Source organism: Aegilops tauschii, chromosome 5 (assembly GCF_002575655.3).
Source record: "Aegilops tauschii subsp. strangulata cultivar AL8/78 chromosome 5, Aet v6.0, whole genome shotgun sequence".
Taxonomy (NCBI): Eukaryota; Viridiplantae; Streptophyta; class Magnoliopsida; order Poales; family Poaceae; genus Aegilops; species Aegilops tauschii.
In genome coordinates this window covers 369,364,851-369,389,831 of record NC_053039.3, presented here as the reverse complement: position 1 = coordinate 369,389,831, position 24,981 = coordinate 369,364,851, and the positions used below count along the sequence as shown (strand labels likewise).

At 46.6% G+C, this 24,981-nt stretch overlaps 1 protein-coding gene across 3 annotated transcripts; it reads right to left on the bottom strand.

Moving 5' to 3' along the window:
• Nucleotides 1–19,884: 19,884 nt before the first annotated feature.
• LOC109778706 (glucan endo-1,3-beta-glucosidase 5) lies at nucleotides 19,885–23,950 on the bottom strand. Of its 3 annotated transcripts, none has more exons than XM_073500407.1 (3): nucleotides 23,475–23,950; nucleotides 22,828–23,344; nucleotides 19,885–21,137 (listed from the first exon to the last, which is right to left on the bottom strand). In XM_073500407.1, the coding sequence occupies exons 2-3, from the start codon at nucleotides 23,178–23,180 to the stop codon at nucleotides 20,033–20,035; spliced, it is 1,458 nt and encodes a 485-aa protein (XP_073356508.1). In that variant the 5' UTR covers nucleotides 23,181–23,344; nucleotides 23,475–23,950; the 3' UTR covers nucleotides 19,885–20,032. The 3 variants fall into 3 exon arrangements, with proteins under 3 accessions (XP_073356508.1, XP_073356509.1, XP_020192856.1); XM_073500408.1 differs by having other exon boundaries at nucleotides 22,828–23,347; nucleotides 23,475–23,906; XM_020337267.4 differs by having other exon boundaries at nucleotides 22,828–23,930.
• Between the last annotated feature and the right edge of the window lie 1,031 nt (nucleotides 23,951–24,981).

Sequence of the window (24,981 nt, the reverse complement as noted above, 5' to 3'; positions counted from 1 at the left end):
CCAACTACGTCAGGAGGTTGGCCGCCGAACAAATCGCCGTCGGGGTTTGGATCCACCGCCGCCATTACCACCGCCGCCTAGGGATACAGAGGAGAGAGCTCGGGGAGAGAGATGGTTCGCTCGGTCGGTCGGCCGGTCGGTCGTTTTGACCTAGCCCTGGCTGGTTCCGACCGAGCCGGGCCACTAACGGCCGCGAGCGGGCGTCCGTTAGCCGTTAGGGCTGCCGTCGGCCTGCCATGTGGGCCATCCCTGTCAGTTAAGCGGTTAAAACGGCTAAATAGACGATCAACACGACTTGGTAGTTTTTTGCCACAAAATTTGAAATTTTCGGTAGTTATTAGTCACTTTTTTGAAAGTGATAGTTCTGTGGGACGGATACCCCTAATGTGGTAGTTTTTTGTCAAATACTCAAACTATCAAGGCTGGGTGAAAATCGAAAAATAGGAAGGACGCCATTGAGAACATCGTCCATGGCCGGATGCCATTGTAGACAACGTCCAGGCCTGAACGCTATTGCAAACAATGTCCAGTTTTAAGGTTTGCCCAGCCATCATCTCGGACTAAACAAGGTCGTTTCCTAGCGACACATGGAACTTAGGTGAGCTATAAACCCTAGTACGCATGCAGCCATTGCTCCTTGACCGCCGTGCGGTAAGCAACCTCTAGCAGCCGACAACGCCGAGGAACAACATCATCACACAGGCCGCTCTCCATTAGGATCCTCCAATCAATATTTTGGTTGGTTCATGCTAGTTGTTCTACGACCCTGTTGCATCTCCTTTGTTTGAATCTTCCATACAATTAATTCAATGATTTACATGTGGATACTTTGTAAATGATTGGATTTTTATTCCTGGGTTACGGTTCTTAATTGGCCAGTCTATGAGAAGCCAAATTTTCCGTCGTCAGTCTATAGTAGATCAATTTAAAATTGGAATATTCACTTCCTACACGTTCATATTTGTAGGTGAGTATAAGAACATGCTAATCGTTCTGGTTTACATGGATGGTGAAGTGCAACATGGATCCATGGGGGTGGAGTATAGTGTTCCTCCGAAATTAACACTTCCAGCATTCAAGAAAACCAATTTTGAAGACATCAAAAGTGAGACATGTCGATGATTTAGACATATTAATGTCAGTGCTCAAAACAACTCGAATGTCCAAGCTCGCTATGGTATTGGATCTCCCGGATCACATTATTTTCAATTAATTTCATTATATGAGGAAACATGATGGAACATGATTTTTGAGAAGATCAAGTCCCGGACAATGTGGCAAGTGATAGAATTATATGTCAATTTCAAATTGATCCTGTAGTTCTGAAACTGTCAAGGCTGGGTGAAAATTTGAAAAATAGGAGGGACGCCATTGAGAACAACGTGCATGGGCGGATGCCATTGTAGACAGCGTCCAGGCCTGAACGCTATTGCAAACAACGTCCAGTTTTGAGGTTTGCCCAGCCATCATATCAGACTAAACAAGGTCATTTCCTAGCGACACATGGAACTTAGGTGAGCTATAAACCCTAGTACGCATGCAGCCATTGCTTCTTGACCGTCGTACGGTAAGCAACCTCTAGCAGCCGACAACGCCGAGGAGCGAGATCATCTCACTGGCCGCTCTACATTAGGATCCTTCAATCGATTTTGTGGTTGGTTCATGTTAGTTGTTCTACGACCCTATTGCATCTCCTTTGTTTGAATCTTCTATACAATTAATTCAATGATTTACAAGTGGATACTTTGTAAATGATTGGATTTTTATTCCTTGGTTACGGTTCTTAATTGGCTAGTCTATGAGAAGCCAAATTTTTCGCCGTTAGTCTATAGTAGATCAATTTAAATTGGAATATTCACTTCCTACACGTTCATGTTTGTAGGTGAGTATAAGAACATGCTAATCGTTCTGGTTTACATGGATGGTGAAGTGCAACATGGATCCATGGGTGTAGAGTATAGTGTTCCTCCGAAATTAACACTTCCAGCATTCAAGAAAACCAATTTTGAAGATATCAAGAGTGAGACATGTCGATCATTTAGACATATTAATGTCAGTGCTCAAAACAACCCGAATGTCCAAGCTCGCTATGGTATTGGATCTCCCGGATCACATTATTTTCACTTAATTTCATTATATGAGGAAACATGATGGAACATGATTTTTGAGAAGATCAAGTCCCAGACAATGTGGCAAGTGATAGAATTATATGTCAACTTCAAATTGATCCCATAGTTCTGAAACTGTAAAGGCTGGGTGAATATTTGAAAAATAGTAAGGACGCCATTGAGAATAGCGTCCACGGCCGGATGCCATTTTAGACAGCGTCCAGGCCTGAACGCTATTGCAAACAACGTCCAGTTTTAAGGTTTGCCCAGTCATCATATCGGACTAAACAAGGTTGTTTCCAAGTGACACATGGAACTTAGGTGAGCTATAAACCCTAGTAAACATGCAGCCATTGCTCCTTGACCACCGTACGGTAAGCAACCTCTAGCAGCCGACAACGGCGAGGAGTGGGATCATCTCACTGGCCGCTCTCCATTAGGATCCTCCAATCGATTTTGTGGTTGGTTCATGTTAGTTGTTCTACGATCCTATTGCATCTCCTTTGTTTGAATCTTCTATACAATTAATTGAATGATTTACGAGTGGATACTTTGTAAATGATTGCATTTTTATTCCTGGGTTACGGTTCTTAATTGGCTAGTCTATGAGAAGCCAAATTTCCAGCCGTTAGTCTATAGTAGATCAATTTAAAATTGGGATATCCACTTCCTGCATGCTCATGTTTGCAGGTGAGTATAAGGACATGTTAATCGTTATGGTTTACATGGATGGTGAAGTGCAACATGGATCCATGGGTGTGGACTATAATGTTCCTCCGAAATTAACACTTCCAGCATTCAAGAAAACCAATTTTGAAGACATCAACAGTGAGACATGTCGATGATTTAGACATGTTAAGGTCAGTGCTCAAAACAACCCGAACATCCAAGCTCGCTATGATATTGGATCTCCCGGATCACATTATTTTCAATGAATTTCATTATATGATGAAAGATGATGGAACATGATTCTTGAGAAGACCAAGTCCTGGACAATGTGGCAAGTGATAGAGTTATATGTTAATTTCATGCCAAAACAAGACATGTTGAGCTAAGTCAGCGGTGCAAGCAACATACCAATAATTGGAAGGCAATCACAAAGGTATGAAAGTGCAATACATTCATTATTGCATCAAACATCTGTTAGTGCCTTTTCAAACTGTAATACACGTGGTCCTGATTTCGACAAGGCACATGCTCCATCTTCTACTCGTGGTAATGTGACAAATGCTTTGCCAACAAGTGCTTTACCATGGATTGGCAACCCCACAAACAACTGACATCTTGTGACATAATAGCCATTTCTCCTCCAGGTACGTGAAAACTATTTGTCTTAGGCCACCTACGCTCCACCAATACTTTCCCAAGTTTTGGATATTTGTGCCGGCTCTGAGGCATCCATAAGACCATAACAAATCACTGAAATGTATCCATTTCAAGACTATGTTACAACATAAAAGGAACGAGTAAGATGTTGAAGTGAAATATCAAAGCAATCATTTGAATTTATTCTTCACAATACTACAATGATAAATAAATCTCAAACAATCCCATGTTTTCAGCTATGCCTAATGTGACGCCCCCGATTTGACCGTACACTAATCATGCACGCAAATGTGTACGATCAAGATCAGGGACTCATGGGAAGATATCACAACACAACTCTACAACATAAATAAGACATACAAGCATCATAATACAAGCCAGGGGCCTCGAGGGCTCGAATACAAGTGCTCGATCATAGACGAGTCAGCGGAAGCAACAATATCTGAGTACAGACATAAGTTAAACAAGTTTGCCTTAAGAAGGCTAGCACAAAAGTAGTAACGATCGAAAAGGCAAGGCCTCCTGCCTGGGACCTCCTAACTACTCCTCGAAGCCGAACCCCATGTAGAATCATCCTCGGGATCTCTAGCTCCTGGACTCCAGCATCTGGTTGCGACAAGCAGGTATAGAAAGGGGAAAAGAAGGAGAAAAGCAACCGTGAGTACTCATCCTAAGTACTCGCAAGCAAGGAGCTACACTACATATGCATGGGTATATGTGTAAAGGGCCATATCAGTGGACTGAACTGCACAATGCCAGAATAAGAGGGGGGATAGCTAATCCTGTCGAAGACTACGCTTCTGGCCACCTCCATCTTGCAGCATGTAGAAGAGAGTAGATGGTAAGTTCACCAAGTAGCATCGTATAGCATAATCCTACCCGGCGATCCCCTCCTCGTCGCCCTGTTAGAGAGCGATCACCGGGTTGTATCTGGCACTTGGAAGGGTGTATTTTATTAAGTATCCGGTTCTAGTTGTCATAAGGTCAAGGTACAACTCCGGGTCGTCCTTTTACCGAGGGACACGGTTATTCGAATAGATAAACTTCCCTGCAGGGGTGCACCACATAACCCAACAAGCTCGATCCCATTTGGTCGGACACACTTTTCTGGGTCATGCCCGGCCGCGGAAGATCAACACGTCGCAGCCCCACCTAGGCTCAACAGAGAGGTCAGCACGCCGGTCTAAACCCTATGCGCGCAGGGGTCTGGGCCCATCGCCCATTGCACACCTGCACGCTGCGTACGCGGCCGGAAGCAGACCTAGCCCCCTTAATACAAGCGCGAGCTTACGGTCCAATGCGGCGCGCACCACTCAGTCGCTGACGTCAAAAAGAGCTTCGGCTGATACCACGACGTCAAGTGCCCATAACTGTTCCCGCGTAGCTGGTTAGTGCGTATAGACCAAATGGCCAGACTCAGATCAAATACCAAGATCTCGTTAAGCGTGTTAAGTATCCACGAACACCGACCAGGGCCAAGCGCACCTCTCTCCTAGGTGGTCTCAACCTGCCCTGTCGCTCCGCCACAAAGTAACAGTCGGGGGCGTCAGGAACCCAGGCCCATCTCTACCGGGATGGAGCCACCTGTCCTTTCAGCCCCCTCATCAGAATCACTTGCGGGTACTCCTCGAGCCGACCCGACTTTAGTCACCACATGTGTCATGTATATAAAGTATATAGTATATACCCGTGATCACCTCCCGAAGTGATCACGGCCCAGTAGTATAGCATGGCAGACAGACAAGAGTGTAGGGCCACTGATGGAACACTAGTATCCTATACTAAACAGTAGGATAGCAGGTAAGGGTAACAACTGTAGCAACAATGACAGGCTATGCATCAGGATAGGATTAACGGAAAGCAGTAACATGCTACACTACTCTAATGCAAGCAGTATAGAGAAGAATAGGCGATATCTGGTGATCAAGGAGGGGGCTTGCCTGGTTCCTTTGGCAAGGAAGGGTCGTCAACTCCGTAGTCGAACTGGGGTCGCCGGCAGTCTCGGGGTCTACCGAAAAGAAGTAACGGAGGGGGAACACAATAAATAACAAAGCAATCAAAGCATCACAAAGCGTAACATGGCAATACGCGGTGCTAGGTGTGCCCTAATGTGGTAGTAGTGATAATGACGAAGGGGGGAAACATCCGGGAAAGTATCCCCGGCGTTTCGCGTTTTCGAACAGATGAACCGGAGGGGGAAAGTTGCGTGTTTGCTATGCTAGGGATGTGTGGTGAACGAACGGGCTGCGTATCCGGATTCGTCTCGTCGTTCTGAGCAACTTTCATGTAGAAAGTATTTTCATCCGAGATACAGATTAAAAGATATGATTTTCAAAGAATATATTAATTTCTGGAATTTAATTAATTATTAAATTTAATTCGAAACTGGATTTATGACATCAGCATGATGTCATGCTGACGTCAGCAGTCAACAGGGGTTGACTGGTCAACCTGACCAGTGGGTCCCACTGGTCAGTGACACATTTTAATTAAACATATTAATTAACCTAATCAGGATTAATTAGGGGTGGGCCCCACTGTCATTGACAACTTAATTAGCTAATTAGGCTAATTAGGTAACTAATGTTTAATTAATTTAATTAGTTGTTTAGTTTAATTAATCCAAATTAATTAAGTTAATTAATTAATTATTTTTATTATTATTTATTTATTTATATTTTTAATTCTTTTTTTAAACGTTCTCAGGGGCGTGGGGCCCAGTGTCATAGGCACAGGCCGCAAGCGGGCACTGGGCGCTAGCGGGCAGCGGGCGCGGGGTGCCGGCCCGACTGGGTGCTGCCCCAGGCCAGCCGGGGCCGCGGCGGGGGCACGAGCGCGCGGGTTCGGGCGAAGCCTCCTGAGGTGCGAGCGCAGCCCGCATGGGCGCACGCCCAGGGGCATGGCCGTGGCCACAGCAGGAGCGGCCGGTGCTGGTCGGCGGGCAGAGGCCGCGGGCAGGGCCGACAAAGACGACCGCCGATGCGGCCAAACAGCGGACGGACGGGCGCGGTGCTAGGCAGAGCAGTAGGTGGGCGCGGCGGCCGGAGACAAGGCCAGGGGCGGGATCACGATGGACGGTGCGGGGAGGCGGCAGAAGCACCAGGAGGCGGCGACGGCAGCTGCGTCGCGGGATGCATGGGAGCACAGCCGAAGGCCAACGGCGCGCGCGGCCACCTACGACGACAGAGACGAGGGGGAATCAGCGGGGGCTCACAGCAGAGCGTAGGGGACGGCAGTGGGCTCGGGGAGACGCGGTAGCGAGCGATGTGCGGCGGTGTAGAGGGCGCCGGCGTCGTGTGGCGGCGACTTGGGGCGACGGTGTCCAGGCGGTGGGGCGCGGCTCGATCCGGCGGCCTCGAGGTCGGTGACGGGGCGAGGCGACGGCAGCGAGGTGAGGCGGCGCCGAGGACCGGCGCCGGCGTCGAGGAGTGGGCGGCGCGGTCGCCGAGGAGAGGCGGCGCGGTCGGGACGAGGCCGATGGGGGCGATGGGATCGGGGCACTCGCCCGATCTGGATCACGCGATGGGGGGGGGAATGGGGATCATGGGGAGAGGGGTTAGGGTTTCGGGGGGTTGGCCAAATAGGCCAACGGGCGTGCGGGAGTGGGCCGGCCTGGCCGGCAAAGGCCAGTTGGGCCACGAGGCCCACGAGGGCAGGGGGTTTCTCCTCTTTTTATTTTTATTCTTTTCCAGTTTCTTTTATTTATTTTTCTTTTCTGTTTTATTTTATTACTAGTAGATTTTAGTTTTATAAAAATATGAGACCAACACTTAAATTAGTGTTTTAAATTACCCCTCTGCCACAAGAAGTTTCACACTTTAATAAAATAGGTTTATATTTGTTTGCTATTTAAAAGCATGTAATAAATATTTTTAGCCCCTGTTTTAAGTAGTTAAAGGCATTAAACCACTTTGCAAAGATGTTGGTTCACAACCATAATTAGTTATGGAATTTTCCACACTTTGGACATTTTACTATGCATGTTTGACAAATTTGAATTTTTGACTTTAAAGTTGAATTTGAATACGAACAGTGATTTGGATCAAGTGAGGATTGGCAACGGTAATGTGATGACGTGGCACCATTAATAGAGGTTTACTGTAGCTTAATTATCCGGGCATCACAATTCTCCTTCACTACAAGAAATCTTGTCCCGAGATTTAAGAGGTAGAGAAGGGGGGGAAGGTCTAGTCACGAAATTCTAACGGATCTTCTCGGCCTTGGTCGCTCTTCTCGAAGAGGTCGATCCATTACATTGACGTCTGCATTTCTCTGCTTCAGGTCAGCATGGTGAAGTCGTCCTTTTCTTTGGGAACCCCAACGTACTTACGAATCGGTAAGGGGCAGCTCGGCTACGGCAAAATGATTATGAGGGAAACAATCTGGGGTTAACCCATGAATGATCATAAGAGTATCTCTTGAGTTGAACATATAAAATACATCGAGAGTAAGGTACGAAGGTACAATAAGAGGTTGCAAGCGGATAGATAGTTGCTCGAAGTCTGAACCAGAGTGAGAAAGGGGTTTAGAGCAGCGAGAGTAAGCATTGCGTCTGATACCAGAATAGAGAACTAGGAAGGTGGCGCGCGAATTAAATACGAAGCCAAGTGTGAGGAATAACCATTAGAAACAGGGTTGTATAGAAGAGTCAGGTTTCGATCCTGTGGAACTGTGGGTTATGGGCCCACCATGTGGTTTTTTTTATAGGAGCAGTGACATCTTGCACGGTCATGATAGCAAGGCATGTCAGAGAGTACCCTGTCAGTTATGTCGGCAACACGTTGGTACCAAGGGCGAGGGACGAAGAGAACCATTTTCCTGCTCGTTGAAACGAGGCGGACCAATAGGCAAAGTTCTCATCCATCGGTGGCTACCGAAATGTCATCAACAAAAGTAACATGGTCTACTGAGAGAGTGGTACAACGAGGTGCTCAACTAAGCAGGGAATTATCTCTGCTCAGCTAAGTCAGATTACAAGAAAGGTTAAACAACACAATGGAAAGGAAAATATGATTATCAGAGTAAACAGAACAATGGAAAGGAAAATGTGTTTAAACACATATTTCAAGGGTATATCCTTCCTAAGGACAAGCGGGGCATGATATCCGTGATAGGATATAATGTAGAAAACCCTCTAGGTAGGGGGAGAGAAATTTTCATGACATTTCCCTTACAACGGTGTTTGGATAATTGAGCAAGAAACAATTAGCATTGGCATAAGTGTTCTTGTTGAAAATCGGAGTACCACAGACATGCTTCGAGATAGCATTGACATGGTCTTCAAGCAAAGGTCGGAGTTGGATACAAAAATGATTCATCAGGAACAACACATAGAATAAGTCTTTCAATTTCCTCATGGAAGAATGGTTAACCTTGCTAAAAAGGAAATTATAACAAAAGGTCCTCTGGCTAGGGGTGCTAAGCAAAGACACCACCTTACCGGGTTATGTAGAGACCAATGTTATAACTCTTGGAAATATGTTCCAACCATCATATCTGACCGAGATTCAGATCTGATTGGTGTCAGGATAACTCAGACTCAGGATGCCTGAGAAGAAAGGTGCAACACAAATTGTCGAAACGACATAGAAGATTCTCGGGAGATGAACTATGGAAGCGAGTTCCGAACAAGGGTTCATCATTAAATCAAGGAGAGGTGAGGAGGTGGCTGATTGACTCAGCGACAATCCATTGAGATTTCCAAAAGATGGATTTCCACAACTATGTGAACAAGGAGATAACATTAACTAGATCGAATGACTTAATGATGTATGCTCGAGGAAAACATACACAGATAAACATTGGTTGAAATGTGCACCCAAAATATGGGCTAGGTAGTACGATCAATGTTCGAATGATGATTCATTAAGCCATCGACGTAGAATGAAACTATAGACTAATAACTTCAAAGCAATAGGGTTGCTAGAAGTTTAGAATTTACACATGACAGACCATTTGTCGGTATTTCGTTTAGAAACAACACGGGGACCAAGAAAGAATGGTGATGGCGAGAAGTATCACTGTACCTAGAATTCTTAAGAGGTGGAGTAATGCTCACGACAACTAAAGTTGTTGAACCATAGTGCGGACTCGATTCAGTTGTCGGTGTCCTTGAGGGGTTCTAACAACTCACAACCCGTTGGAAAAATGGAATCGGCAAGAATATTAGTTGATGAAGAACTCATAAGAAGTTATGTTGCTCGTGATAATCTCGAGATACCAGGGGGTAATACTCGACGACAGATCAAAGTAGAGGTTGGATTGGGTTTTGCTCTGCAGAAGTCAAGTGCTTAAACTTGCACGAGAAATGGTGTTTAAAGGAGAACATGGTCGGAACCACGATTGCAAAAGGCCAGATCCCAGATATAAGATGAACTTATACCGAGGGAATAATTAATTTAAGAGAAGCTTTTAATGATAAGATCTACATCGTGTCCATGGGCATGAACACAAAGTTCAAGGTCGACTCCCACTTCTGCAATGCATAACCTTTCATTCACTGCTCTATTAAAAGTAATTTGAGTGCGAAGAGCTACCTGGTGAATTACCAGAGGAGTATGAACCTTGGAAAACTTTCGGGTTCACACAGATTAAGGAAGGCATAGGTTAAACCATCAGGGCAACTTAGAAACATATGCCACAAGCTTCGAGAGTGATTATCACCAGCTCAAAAGTAGAGCATGGTTGACAAAGCAGAGGATACAATTTACCAAAGGCATTATGTATCCGAGAAAAGACTCACAAAGTTATTGAATATGAAGGGCGTCGCCGGGTAAAATCCCATAAAGGTTCTGGTGGTCCACAAGAGACCTGATGTGAGCATCGGTACTCAACCAGCAGAAGAAAGAAAGCAAGGAGATCAGATTATCAAAACAACCGACTAATTCAAAGCTCCAATGCAAAGGAATTATGAGCTCCAAATCAAGGGATCAGAAGCAAATACTCTGATCAAGGATGGATAGGTTGATTAGGCTTAAGGGTACAATCGATGGCAATTTCATTGGTGGAGATCCAACTCATGTTTAATATGACGTCTGAGCCGGAAGGATGAATTCTAGGATCTGATGGAGGACTGCGAGAATTCGCAACATATTGAATCAAGGGACTCTAATGATAATGACAAAGGATACTAATGAATATTGCTATTCATAAGGAACGCAACCATAATGCAAGCAGACAAGTATTTGCCGAGTAATAGCGGGCAGAGGATTATCAAAAGATCAGATAGTATTTCAATGTGTCTTGTAAATCAAATAAACAACGGGGGAAGAGCGGATACTCGGTAAGTGCGAGGAATTATCCGTAGAGGGTATTCATGTGGCAAGAACTGCAAGGCAGTAGGCACAAAGTATTCACGGATCAATATAGGGAATTTCAGGGTATCTTGTAATGACAAGATCAACTGGGAACAAAAGTAAGATCGACAGATGTATGTATTTATCCATAGGGATATTTCGGTGATAGGGAGTTGCAAAATCGACGGGCACAAAGTCGCGAGAGAACATCACAGGGTAACTCCGGAATCTTCTAGTGCAGCAGGCGATCATCTGAAGTGAGGGACTCTCCGGGAGAAAGTACTTTCGAGAACCAAAAGTTAGTTTTGTTTTTCGCAAAATCATTTAACCCGAATAGAAGAGAGATCAGAGTCCCAGAGTATAGACAAGGAGTAAAAGATCCTAATACCACCCAATGGCGACGTGGGCCCGTAAGCCACACAACCATGTTAGTAAAACAGTTTTCACCGACTAGACTCAACTTCGGCCAAGGAGTGTCGAAGGGGGATTCCTACAGGCAGTCGGCTCTGATACCAACTTGTGACGCCCCCGATTTGACCGTACACTAATCATGCACGCAAATGTGTACGATCAAGATCAGGGACTCACGGGAAGATATCACAACACAACTCTACAACATAAATAAGTCATACAAGCATCATAATACAAGCCAGGGGCTTCGAGGGATCGAATACAAGTGCTCGATCATAGATGAGTCAGCGGAAGCAACAATATCTGAGTACAGACATAAGTTAAACAAGTTTGCCTTAAGAAGGCTAGCACAAAAGTAGTAACGATCGAAAAGGCAAGGCCTCCTGCCTGGGACCTCCTAACTACTCCTCGAAGCCGAACCCCATGTAGAATCATCCTCGGGATCTCTAGCTCCTGGACTCCAGCATCTGGTTGTGACAAGCAGGTATAGAAAGGGGAAAAGAGGGAGAAAAGCAACCGTGAGTACTCATCCAAAGTACTCGCAAGCAAGGAGCTACACTACATATGCATGGGTATATGTGTAAAGGGCCATATCAGTGGACTGAACTGCAGAATGCCAGAATAAGAGGGGGGATAGCTAATCCTGTCGAAGACTACGCTTCTGGCCACCTCCATCTTGCAGCATGTAGAAGAGAGTAGATGGTAAGTTCACCAAGTAGCATCGTATAGCATAATCCTACCCGGCGATCCCCTCCTCGTCGCCCTGTCAGAGAGCGATCACCGGGTTATATCTGGCACTTGGAAGGGTGTATTTTATTAAGTATCCGGTTCTAGTTGTCATAAGGTCAAGGTACAACTCCGGGTCGTCCTTTTACCGAGGGACACGGCTATTCGAATAGATAAACTTCCCTGCAGGGGTGCACCACATAACCCAACACGCTCGATCCCATTTGGCCGGACACACTTTTCTGGGTCATGCCCGGCCGCGGAAGATCAACACGTCACAGCCCCACCTAGGCTCAACAGAGAGGTTAGCACGCCGGTCTAAACCCTATGCGCGCAAGGGTCTGGGCCCATCGCCCATTGCACACCTGCACGTTGCGTACGCGGCCGGAAGCATACCTAGCCCCCTTAATACAAGCGCGAGCTTACGGTCCAATGCGGCACGCGCCACTCAGTCGCTGACGTCAAAAAGAGCTTCAGCTGATACCACAACGTCGAGTGCCCATAACTGTTCCCGCGTAGCTAGTTAGTGCGTATAGACCAAATGGCCAGACTCAGATCAAATACCAAGATCTCGTTAAGCGTGTTAAGTATCCGCGAACGCCGACCAGGGCCAGGCCCAGCTCTCTCCTAGGTGGTCTCAACCTGCCCTGTCGCTCCGCCACAAAGTAACAGTCGGGGGCTGTCAGGAACCCAGGCCCATCTCTACCGGGATGGAGCCACCTGTCCTTTCAGCCCCCTCATCAAAATCACTTGCGGGTACTCCTCGAGCCGACCCGACTTTAGTCACCACATGTGTCATGTATATAAAGTATATAGTATATACCCGTGATCACCTCCCGAAGTGATCACGGCCCAGTAGTATAGCATGGCAGACGGACAAGAGTGTAGGGCCACAGATGGAACACTAGCATCCTATACTAAGCAGTAGGATAGCAGGTAAGGGTAACAACTGTAGCAACAATGACAGGCTATGCATCAGGATAGGATTAACGGAAAGCAGTAACATGCTACACTACTCTAATGCAAGCAGTATAGAGAAGAATAGGCGATATCTGGTGATCAAGGGGGGGGGCTTGCCTGGTTCCTTTGGCAAGGAAGGGTCGTCAACTCCGTAGTCGAACTGGGGTCGCCGGCAGTCTCGGGGTCTACCGAAAAGAAGTAACGGAGGGGGAACACAATAAATAACAAAGCAATCAAAGCATCACAAAGCGTAACATGGCAATACGCGGTGCTAGGTGTGCCCTAACGCGGTAGTAGGTGATACCGACGAAGGGGGAAAACATCCGGGAAAGTATCCCCGGCGTTTCGCGTTTTCGAACAGATGAACCGGAGGGGGAAAGTTGCGTGTTTGCTATGCTAGGGATGTGTGGTGAACGAACGAGCTGCGTATCCGGATTCGTCTCGTCGTTCTGAGCAACTTTCATGTAGAAAGTATTTTCATCCGAGATACAGATTAAAAGATATGATTTTCAAAGAATATATTAATTTCCGGAATTTAATTAATTATTAAATTTAATTCGAAAATGGATTTATGACATCAGCATGATGTGATGCTGACGTCAGTAGTCAACAGGGTTTGACTGGTCAACCTGGCCAATGGGTCCCACTGGTCAGTGACACATTTTAATTAAACATATTAATTAACCTAATCAGGATTAATTAGGGGTGGGCCCACTGTCATTGACTACTTAATTAGCTAATTAGGTTAATTAGGTAACTAATGTTTAATTAGTTGTTTAGTTTAATTAATCCAAATTAATTAAGTTAATTAATTAATTATTTTTATTATTATTATTTATTTATATTTTTAATTCTTTTTTTAAACGTTCTTAGGGGCGTGGGGCCCAGTGTCATAGGCACAGGCCGCAAGCGGGCACTGGGCGCTAGCGGGCAGCGGGCGCTGGGTGCCGGCCCGACTGGGTGCTGCCCCAGGCCAGCCGGGGCCGCGGCGGGGGCACGAGCGCGCGGGTTCGAGCGAAGCCTCCTGGGGTGCGAGCGCAGCCCGCATGGGCGCACGCCCAGGGGCATGGCCGTGGCCACAGCAGGAGCGGCCGGTGCTGGTCGGCGGGCAGAGGCCGCGGGCGGGGCCGACGTAGACGACCGCCGATGCGGCCAAACAGCGGACGGACGGGCGCGGCGCTAGGCAGAGCAGTAGGTGGGCGCGGCGGCCGGAGACAAGGCCAGGGGCGGGATCACGATGGACGGTGCGGGGAGGCGGCAGAAGCACCAGCGGCGACGGCAGCGGCGTCGCGGGATGCACGGGAGCACGGCCGAAGGCCAACGGCGCGCGCGGCCACCTACGATGACAGAGACGAGGGGGAAGGAGGGGGAATCAGCGGGGGCTCACAGCAGAGCGTAGGGGACGACAGTGGGCTCGGGGAGACGCGGTAGCGAGCGATGTGCGGCGGTGTAGAGGGCGCCGGCGTCGTGTGGCGGCGACTTGGGGCGACGGTGTCCAGGCGGTGGGGCGCGGCTCGATCCGGCGGCCTCGGGGTCGGTGACGGGGCGAGGCGACGGCGGCGAGGTGAGGCGGCGCCGAGGACGGGCGCCGGCGTCGAGGAGTGGGCGGCGCGGTCGCCGAGGAGAGTCGGCGCGGTCGGGACGAGGCCGATGGGGGCGATGGGATCGGGGCACTCGCCCGATCCAGATCACGTGATGGGGGGGAATGGGGATCGTGGGGAGAGGGGTTAGGGTTTCGGGGGTTGGCCAAATAGGCCAACGGGCGTGTGGGAGTGGGCCGGCCTGGCCGGCAAAGGCCAGTTGGGCCACGAGGCCCACGAGGGCAGGGGGGTTCTCCTCTTTTTATTTTTATTCTTTTCCAGTTTCTTTTATTTATTTTTCTTTTCTGTTTTATTTTATTACTAGTAGATTTTAGTTTTATAAAAATATGAGACCAACACTTAAATTAGTGTTTTAAATTACCCCTCTGCCACAAGAAGTTTCACACTTTAATAAAATAGGTTTATATTTGTTTGCTATTTAAAAGCATGTAATAAATATTTTTAGCCCCTGTTTTAATTAGTTAAAGGCATTAAACCACTTTGCAAAGATGTTGGTTCACAACCATAATTAGTTATGGAATTTTCCACACTTTGAACATTTTACTATGCATGTTTGACAAATTTGAATTTTTGACTTTAAAGTTGAATTTGAATACGAACAGTGATTTGGATCAAGTGAGGATTGGCAACGGTAATGTGATGACGTGGCACCATTAATAGAGGTTTACTGTAGCTTAATTATCGGGGCGTCACACCTAAGCAGTCAGTGAAATCAGTAAAGCTACAACAAAATAGCATATGAATCAATTATGATCAACTTCTTAAGTACTAGGTTATTTCATAACAGTTCTGAAATTTATATTATTTTGGTTTGAGCACAGTACCTTTTATGAAATCTATAGAAGTAATTTATATTATTTCATAGATGTTACTTTCATATGATCTATCAACCAGAATACGAGACAAATAGTATAAATCATTAATCAGAAGTAATTTGAAAGCATCTACTCCTTGTATTGTTTAATTTGAAAGCATCTACAGTGTAATAATTAATTGGGGACTAGCAGAATGTGTGGCTGGAGTACTATTCAATTAGGGACTAGCAGAATGTGTACCTTCTATAAGGACAAATTACAGTGTAGAATCCTGCGACGATCCATGCTGCTACCAATGGTTGGCACGACGTACGGAGAAGCAGTGGAGAGAAGAGAGAGGGACTACCACCTACGACCGACTTGCTGATGTTGCTGTAGCTGCGTCCTCTGCCCACCCCCCTTGGCCATGAGGAGGTCGGGGGCACCCGTGAGGTTGTGGGCGTCGGGATGAGCCGGAGGTAGGGGCGGTCGTGAAGAGGTGGGCGACGAGGCCGAGGCCGAGGCAGTCTGTGGGAAGGTGGGCGGCGGGGATGAGTTGGAGGCTAGGGCCCGCCATGGTAGGTGGGGAGATGAAGATGGATGACGGGGAGGAGACGGATGCGGCGCCGCTAGAACGCCATCCGGTTCGGGGAGTCAGTGTTAGACCCAACCAGATGGTGGATGCTAGCAAAAATAGCGTTGAGGCTTGGAGGTTATTCGCATCTGCGTCTAGGCTGGGACGCTATTGTCCACGACGTCCTTACTATTTTTAAAATTTCCATTCCCTTTATTACTTTCGTAATTACTGAATAATTAATTACTATCAAGAATTTTTGGGGGGAATGTGAGTTTGTGCTATGGGGAATGTGAGTTTGTGACTCCTATGAGAGGTAGAGAAACACTAATCGCCTAGGCAATGCGAGAGGAGACAGAAGGGTTACGAACATTGGCCTCAATTTGTCCAAAAGCTTAATTGAATTGAAAAAATAATGTCAAACTAGCCAGTGTTGTTTGTTGGAGTGACTCACAACTCACAATTTTGTTGGAGAACAAAAATAATTCATTTAAATAAAACAAAATGGGATCTTTCCTTTCCTGTGTTCAGGATATGGAATTTACTTTTCTTACACTAATTAAATTAGACTGCGGGCTAAGAATGAAAGAAACTAAGAAAAGTAAATTGGATTGTGAGCGGATGAGATGAGGGTGCATGGTGGTCTCCCGATGGGGTTAATGTCTTTTGCTTTTCCTTTTACACGGGATAAAATACAGAGTTTATGGTTAAAAATGAATATCTTTTCTGTCTTTTTGTCAAACTTTGTGATGACTGATGAATTGCACATCCACCCTTCACGCGTAACTTTTGAGCCATCCGATGCAAAGCGCTGAAATTTGTGTTAGCGTGGGATTCTTTTTCAATAAATGTTGAATATTTTAAACTAATGATGAACATTTTTGCACATATATGGTGAACAATAAATTTCCAAGATTTTTTTGTTTCATGGATATTTTCTAAATTTGTGAACATGTTTTAAGTTTTGTGAACACATTTTTAAATTCATATTTTTTAAAAAAAATTCACTAACATTTTTTATTTGGGGAATTTACTAACATTCTGGTGCTTAGCACCACTATTATTTTTTCCCATTCAATTCAGCTGTTTCTGTGCGAGGTGTTGTACAAATGGGTATCAGTATATCTATGTTTCCATGCGAAATGTTGACAAGCAAGACACGTGCATGTGTGTATTGTAAAAACATGCAATTAGAGTGCAGTTTAAATAAAAAGCCCAGATCTCTTTTCTTTGTTTTTCCCATGCCCAACAGGCAAGAGGAGAAATAGCCTGGCCAAACTAGGTACAATCACAAAAGGAAAAAGGAATTTCTCAAAAAAAGGGAAAAAGGAGATTCTCAAAAAAGAGGAAGAAAAAGGACAGACAACACAAAAGGAAAAAAACTCAGCCCAATTATGACATAGCACATCGCTACAACGGACAATCACCAATCAACAAGCAAAAAATAAACGCTAAAAAAAGACAAGCAACAAACGATAAAGAAGGAAGTCGAGATCCCACTTAGATGTGACATAACTACGTCTCATCTAGACGAGTCTTAGTCCTATTAAAACAAGAAGAGGGTAAGATACCTAAGAGGCATTTGGTAGCCTGCAACATACCCAACCAGGCTCGCGTGGTGCAAAAATAGCCCGTTTGGTAGTCTGACCTGCATCTAGAAACGACCGGATCAACTGTTTTCTCTCACCCAGGCTCGCGGTGTGCAGGGGAGGGGAACGCGCCGTCAAGATAATGTGAGCAGGGAGATGACACGAGCTCAAGTGTGTCCTGGCAGATTCTTCATCAATGAGCAGGTAAGCGGTGTGTCTTTTCTGGCTGGCGGTAGAAGGCGGCGGCGATTTGTCTTCCTTCTCCTCTTCGGTCTATTATGCGCCTCCCCCCTCCAATTCTTCGATGGTTGTAACTTCGATCAATTCCCCCTCCCTACTCATTCGAGCTTAGATCTAAGAGAATGTGGTAGGAGTAGATCTATGACCATGTGGCAACATTGTAGACTATCGATCTGTGAGCTTCTGATGTTGTGCTTGATAGTGGTGATGGATTGGTAGCATGCTACGTTTTGCTTGTAGACTTAGATAATGTTCATGCTGTTTTCCATGACGGTTTAGATGATAATATGATATATGTGGTACTAGCTTGTGAATCAGAGTATGTGTAGTATGTTAGTTTGCAAGTATGGTTAATATGTAGGTGTGGTAGTGTGTTGGACTTCATGGTATGCCTTGAGCTTGAAGATCAATCAATGTGCACCGTGTTGAACTTCATGATCCATGTGTACTATGCTTACTTTTCATGTGTAGTGGTCTTTCTTACTGTCCAGGTGTAGTGTGTTCAACTAGTACTGATGCTAATGCTTGTAGGACATGAGCACCCAAGACTTTGGTCAGACCATTGTCTTGTCCCAAAATTTCTTGTCATCATATGTTGAGGACTCCCAGGCTTCCATCGACGAGCACATGCCTTCGGATTCAGATGTCTTCCATTTGCCTGCTAGGCACCCAACATTTATGCTGGCGGTGCCTAATGCTGCTACTGCTGTTGTACATAAGGCTTCAAGATGTGTGAGCTCACACCAGTGGGGTGAGGACTGAAAAGGGATTCAAGGAAGTGCACTTGAGCTCTGTTGCAAAATAGGTCTTTGAGTTATGTGGCCAAGAGGTCACCTCGACACAGGTCTACAACTACATCGGGAAGTGGAGAGCCATATGGATCCAAGTGTTAGGCTCAGAGACCTTAGCAGCGCACAATGGGACCAGGACACCTTCATGATCCTGTTGGAGTTAGAACACTACCAAGGCCACATCGCGGTTAGATCACATACCACTTGTGCAAACTTCTCTGGCATACCAATCACAACTATGTTGTGTTCCTTTCTTAGGACCACCCTAAGGACATTGAGTTTCTCACCACTCCCATCGAGAACTACTCATAGATGCATCAGAATTCTCCTATGGGTTGGCTATCGACAAACATGCCATAGGCTCCAGTGAGCCTCTCGGTTCGCCTATGCCTGAGTATCCAGACACCCAGGAGTCAAAGCCCGTCGTCCTTGATGGTCCTAATGAGAAGGCTATTGATAGGAAGAGGAAGATGGGCGGCTTGATGGACGAGGAGCTGAGCGCCTTAAGCAACTTGACTGAGGCCATCAAGGAGGTGGCAACTGCCATTACGGAGAGTAAGCATGTCGACATGCACCCTTCTCTATACATCACCGTCATGGACCAATATGACTTCAGTCAGGAGGCATTGGTGGCGGCTCTTAGCCACCTGCTGGTCAACAAGGCAAAGGGGATTGGGTTCGTTGGCATGGGGGAAGATCATAGGGTGCTCTGGCTTAGGAGCTATCTAGGCAAGCACCACTTTTTTTTTCTTTTTCGAAAAGGGGGACTCCCCGGCCTCTGCATCAGAACGATGCATACGGCCCTCTTATTAAACAAATAAATAGGTTCGAACAAGGTCTTGAAGTCTCCAAATAAAAATAAAAAAGAGCTCACACAGAGCCAAAAAGGCTAGAAGACAGACGATGTTTCTAGTGGTGGTAACAACGTGCATGATGCTGACAAACGACAACGTTGTACTTTTTGTGGTAGCTAGGGCTTGAAAACTATTGCTGGCCTATATATTTAGATGAGGTGATATATACTAACCCCTCATGGTGATGATAAACTTACGGTGGTAGGATCACGTCCTCTTTTTGATGTGGTGGTAGGATGACACCATAGTAGTTATGACAAACTTTGCTACCTTCTGGGTATATGATCATGCACGCCTATGTTGCTTATTTTTCATATGTTATGTTCCTTTGCTTGCTAGTTGAATTGTTGCTCCCCTGACCTCTGTCGTGCCAGGTGAAGTAGTATGTGGTGTACATACGGAGGGTTATAGGAGTGTACAGTTCATTTGACACATGCCATGAAAAAGGCATCGGTTACAAAGACAGCTGCTAGCCTGCTATAAAGGATTTACGTGTAGACAGGAGGCAGTTCAAGTTTGTGCTTAATCAGAAGAGCAATGTTGAAGCATGCAAGGGAGATGGTGAGTTCGAGTTGTGGGGGCTGAAAAGGTTCGTCGTCGTCGTACAGTTCATCAGAAGGCCAGCCAATGTTCCATGTATTCTGGTCTGGAAACCACACAAAGGACAGTACATAGAAGACTATTTGACAATCAAGATGAGCTACTATTTCTGCCAAGAAAAAGGAAAAGCTGAAAGATGACAACTAAACTAACAATCCTGAATTCAGAACACGCCTGCGAGCAACAGCGCGAAGAAGACGGCCGCTGTCCTGGCCGCGACGTTCCTCGTCGCCGTGCTGGTCGGGGCGATCCCGACGATGAACCGGCACGTCCCGGTAGAGGGGTCGACGGTGGTGGTGGTGGCGAGTCCGCGGAAGTCGCAGGCTCGGTCGTCCTGGTCCTCGGTCTGGTAGTAGCTGTTGAACGCGTACGACACGTTGCCCTTGGCGTCGAGGCCGCCGCACGAGGTCTTGTACCCGAGGCTGGTGCAGTCGGCACTGCCGCAGGCGTAGCTGACGCTGTCGCCGACCTTCTGGTCGCCAAGGTCGGCGTCGGGCTTGAGCACGCACCACCGCCTCTGGAGGTACTCGACGCCCCTCGCCGGCACAAGCATGCCGCCGCCATTGCCGCGGAGGCTGAGCTGGTACTTGGGCTTCCCGTCGAAGAAGAAGATGCCCCAGTGGCGCTCGAAGTTGCCCGGCTGGATGCTCTTCCTGTCCTCGTCGACGAGGCTGAAGAGGTAGGCGTCGACGGGGGCGCCCGGCGTGAGCGGCGTGCCCTTGCCGGAGGCGACGTGGTCCAGGAGGCCCTGGTTGAACCGCTGCGCGTACGCCGGGTTGGCGTTGGCGTCGCCGTCCGTGGGCCAGCCGACCTCGCCGACCACGACGGTCACGTTGGGGAACCCGTTCCTGCGCAGCGCCGCCACCAGCGTGTCGTGGTTGGCGTCGAAGGTGTTCTGGTACGTCACGCCGCCGTCGACCACCGGCGACGTGGAGCCCTGGAAGAAGGCGTAGTCCAGCGGGAAGTTGGGGTCCGCGTACAGGCTGATGAACGGGTACACGTTGGCCACGAACGGCGCGCCGCTGGACGCCAGGAACTGCACGATGTTGAGCATGAGCCCGTGGATGTCCGCCCGGAAGTCGCCGTCCGACGGCTTCCCCGACGCCGACTGGTACACGTCGGCGTTCAGCGCCACCGTCACCTTCACCTGGCTGCCCAGCCCGGCCGTCATCAGCGCCGCCTGGATGTTCTGCATCGCCGGGAACGTCGTGTTCAGGTACGTGCCGTTGAACGTCTGCAGGAACGGCTCGTTCCCGACGGCCACCAACCTGCACCCGTCACCGATCGCGTCAGTGTTGTTACTCAGTAGCAGGACTGGCACGGCAACAATTGGCTCCTGTGATTTAAATTTCAGAGCAATCTGCTAAATGCATCGTGATTAGAGGTGGAATATGACGTGAGATGATTGTGATATATATCTGCATCAGATATGATGGCATGTCCGACCATGAAAAAATACACACACACAAACAAAAAATTATCACTATATATTTGTGCTAAGAATTATTTGGCAGACAGGTTCCTGATGCTGAGTTTTCAGAATGATCATTTTCCCCCGAAAAGAATGTTTTGAGAATATTTTTTGTTGACAACAAGAATGTCTTGAGAATTATTTGTGCAATGAAGCCGGATATTCGTGAGAAGAGGATTGGGACCGATGAGCGGCCATGAAAGTTTTGTTTCCTTTGAACAAAAGAAATTTACCTCCATAATGGAAAATCAGAATTGAATAACCCAATAATCTCGAACACAAAAAATTCACAGGCAACAAGGCTGCAATAATTCTACGCGAAAAAGCTGTAATAATTCAGATTCATGGAGAATTGGAGATGGTGCATGATCTTTCTGGATTGCTGGATTTTGACAAGATGACTTTGAAAAGCATAGATGCAGATAAATGAGGCTATTGCCAAACGTGTCAAACTCTCTCTCGGAGAGGCTGTGGTTTCTTTTGAGCTTTAGGCTTTTGTTCACTGCCGTTAGATAGATCCATGTCTCGATCACCCAATCAAGGCAAACCCACAGCAGTGGCAGAATCAGTATCACCAAAAGAGATAGCGTTATCGTTTTTCACTCTAAGTAAGCACTTGGCGAAAGAAGTGCACGAGAAGGAAAGAAGGAAAGCCTAACTTTTATATGCATGGCACATGCAAGTCCTCCCGTCATGAGTAGTGGAAATTTGAAAATGCTTTGAAGTTTTCACCAGAAGAAGTGCATTTTTTTTGCACGCCCCCTAAGAAAATCGATTTACCTAGTGCTCCAAAAGTAAAATTTAAGCACAAAAATGTTTTCCATTGAACATTGCAAGCATAAAAAGGACTGTCGAATTCAAACATGTCATTTGTTTTCAATCAAAAAATTTTGCTATCCAGAAATTAGCTAGAATCTTTTAAAATATAAACAATTGCTCGTTGCAAAGGAAAAAATAATTCGAGCGGAAGAGAATTTCAGTTGCTTGGAGCTGTGGTCTTCCCCGTTAAAGTGAAGGGGCCTAGCTAGCTAGCTTTACTCGATATCTTTTGAAGCTTCTGATTTGGTTTGACAGCAACACTTGCTAGCTGCTGCACAACTTGTTTTAAGACAGACATCTGGAGAAGATAAAAAGGATCGCCTTAACCTTAATGTGTGATGTAGTGTGCCAAAGTTGTGGCTGGACCCCACTGCACAACTCACCCGAACTGACCAGAACTTAGGCGACTACCACACAAGGTTTTTTGGTTCCCTTTCGATGTAGAGTACAAATGTAAAATCTTGAGGGAGTGGAGTAGTACTACACAGGATACACATGAACTCCACTGGAAAAATCACACTAGTGGAGCCTTTAATTAGAAGCCATTCAATTTCTGCATTGAACAAGGAAAATTTCTGCATTGAAGCCGTTCATTTTCTTATCAAACGGCCAGGGATATTTCTTCGACCACAGCAAAGAAAAGGAAAAAAACACAGAAGCAAATGTACCTTATGTCGACGCCGTCGTTGACGTGCTTGGAGACGTTGGCCGTGACCCAGCGCTCGGCGGCCTTGGTGCTGCCGGCGAGGTCCCAGAGCATGTCGTTGGGGATGCCGACCATCACCTGGATCCCCGACCCCTTGAGCGCGCCCAGGATGCTGTCCTCGGCGTCGAACAGCTTCACCCGGTCGAAGCCGTTGTCCTTGAGCAGCCGCACCACCGTGCTCGCCGGCAGCGGGTGGCTCAGCTGCGTGCCCCAGTTCACGCCCATGCCAGCAGCCGACCACCGCGCCATGCACAAAACCAGCACCAACACCGCCGCCGCCTTGGCCAGGCAGCCGCTGCCGCCGGCGACCGCCATTTATTCTGATCGCCCGCCCGCTGCCTAGCCTGATCGGATAGGGAGCTAATCGATGGCAGGAGTTGGGGATTCCTTGCCGACCTTTGGAACAAGAACTGATCAAAAATTGGCCGGGAATAAATACGAGCGTTTTCTTTCCCACCAATCAAGAACTAGCGCCAACCCTGCTATACATGGCAGGGAATTAAAGATCAGAACGAAATATTTTATAGACGGAAGATCTTTTTTCCTAAATCGACGTTGCTTTCGTGCACCAAGAACCAGCTTAAATTCAGGGCTCGAGGAAGGGATTACCGAAAAGAAAAGCCAAGCGAAGAACACCTCAAGTCAATCAAGATGAAACTCTTGCATCAACAGAGCCAATCAGAACAACTTCAAAAACAAGCGGGCGGCAACCAGAAGGGGCTGAGAAAGGCTGATTTGAGCATGAGAATGACAGGAGGAAGCATTAATAGGGGGCTGTGCTGCAAGCAAGAACCTGAAAAGCAGGAGCCGGGTGACAAGATACTTGGAGGATGACCGGGTGTTATTGACCTGTGATGAGGGGGGCTAGGCTAGGATGGAGGAAGATCACAGGAACAAGCAATCGACAGACACATAAACAGGATTCCGATTCCAAATGATGATGGGAGAGGGCTGTAAAACCAGGAGGAAGAAAGGGGCTGGCTGCCTGCCAGGTCTTGGAACAGAGGAGAGGCCGTGGCTTTCAGTTTTGAGGAGTGTGGCACTGATGACATGCCATAAAGTACTACTACTACTACTAGTAGCACACACTAATAGCATGATTTGATCGTTTTTGTTTGCTTCAGTTGCCCCATCCGCGGAGCTGTATATTGGGCGTTTCAGCCGTTGCACCTCCACCAATATGAGCATGTAGTTGTTTAATGCGAGTAATTCACTCCTATTTCCTCCCATGCATTGCCAAAAAATGGCAAGGAAAACTTGAATGCACTGGCTGCATGCAAAGGGAGTTCTGGTAGTAGAGTTAATTTTTGACCTGAAGTTGGGTAGAGTTAATGTCCTTGTGCCTAACATATCTGAATTGACAAATTTGGCCAAAACGTCCTGCACACCCGAAATGGAGGTAGTGGCCGGCTTCACATTTGAACTTGAATAAGGAAGTACTCCATGTTTCGAAATGGGGTACATAATATGTTGTTAAAGTAGCAAAATGAACAATCAGTAGTAAGAAAATATGATTATGCTCATTAGGTCTACTAGCAAATATGCCCGTGCGTCGCAACGGGAGACAAAAATAGTATGCGCTAGCCAAATAAGTATGACTCAATACCATGACATATGAGCGTCCTCTATTTTAACATGGTGGCTCAGTATGTTGTCACTTATATTTCTTCCCATCCTCGCTGATGATGGTCGCGATGTCCACGTGAACACAATGCATTCGACGTGGTAAATCCCAAAGCTATGAGCTTGCCACTGCACGCCACACTTGTGATTATGTTGCACAAGAGAATTTTAAATCTTTAAAAATAAATCGCATCGACCACGAACTACTCCCAACGCCTAGACATATAAAGACTTTACGACAACTAATCAAATCCTAGACAAAAAAGACTTTTGAATTGGTGAACAGTTTTTTTAATCGACAAACATTTTTTTATTTTTGGATTTTCTCAAAAAAACGAACATTAATTTTGCTTGCAAACATTTTTTGAAATGCATGAACAGTTTTTGGATTCATGAACATTTTTTGAATCAACAAACATTTGTTTAATCGATGCACCTTTTTAAAATTTGGGAACAAATTTAAAATTCGTGATTTTTCTGATTTTTTTTTAAC

Bases quoted from the DNA above. Each gene is read 5' to 3' on its own strand.
- LOC109778706 (XM_073500407.1), bottom strand. From the start codon at position 23,180: ATGGCGGTCGCCGGCGGCAGCGGCTGCCTGGCCAAGGCGGCGGCGGTG. The intron at 21,138-22,827 runs GTACATTTGCTT...TGACGGGTGCAG, and splicing joins AACGACGGCGTCGACATAAG to GTTGGTGGCCGTCGGGAACG.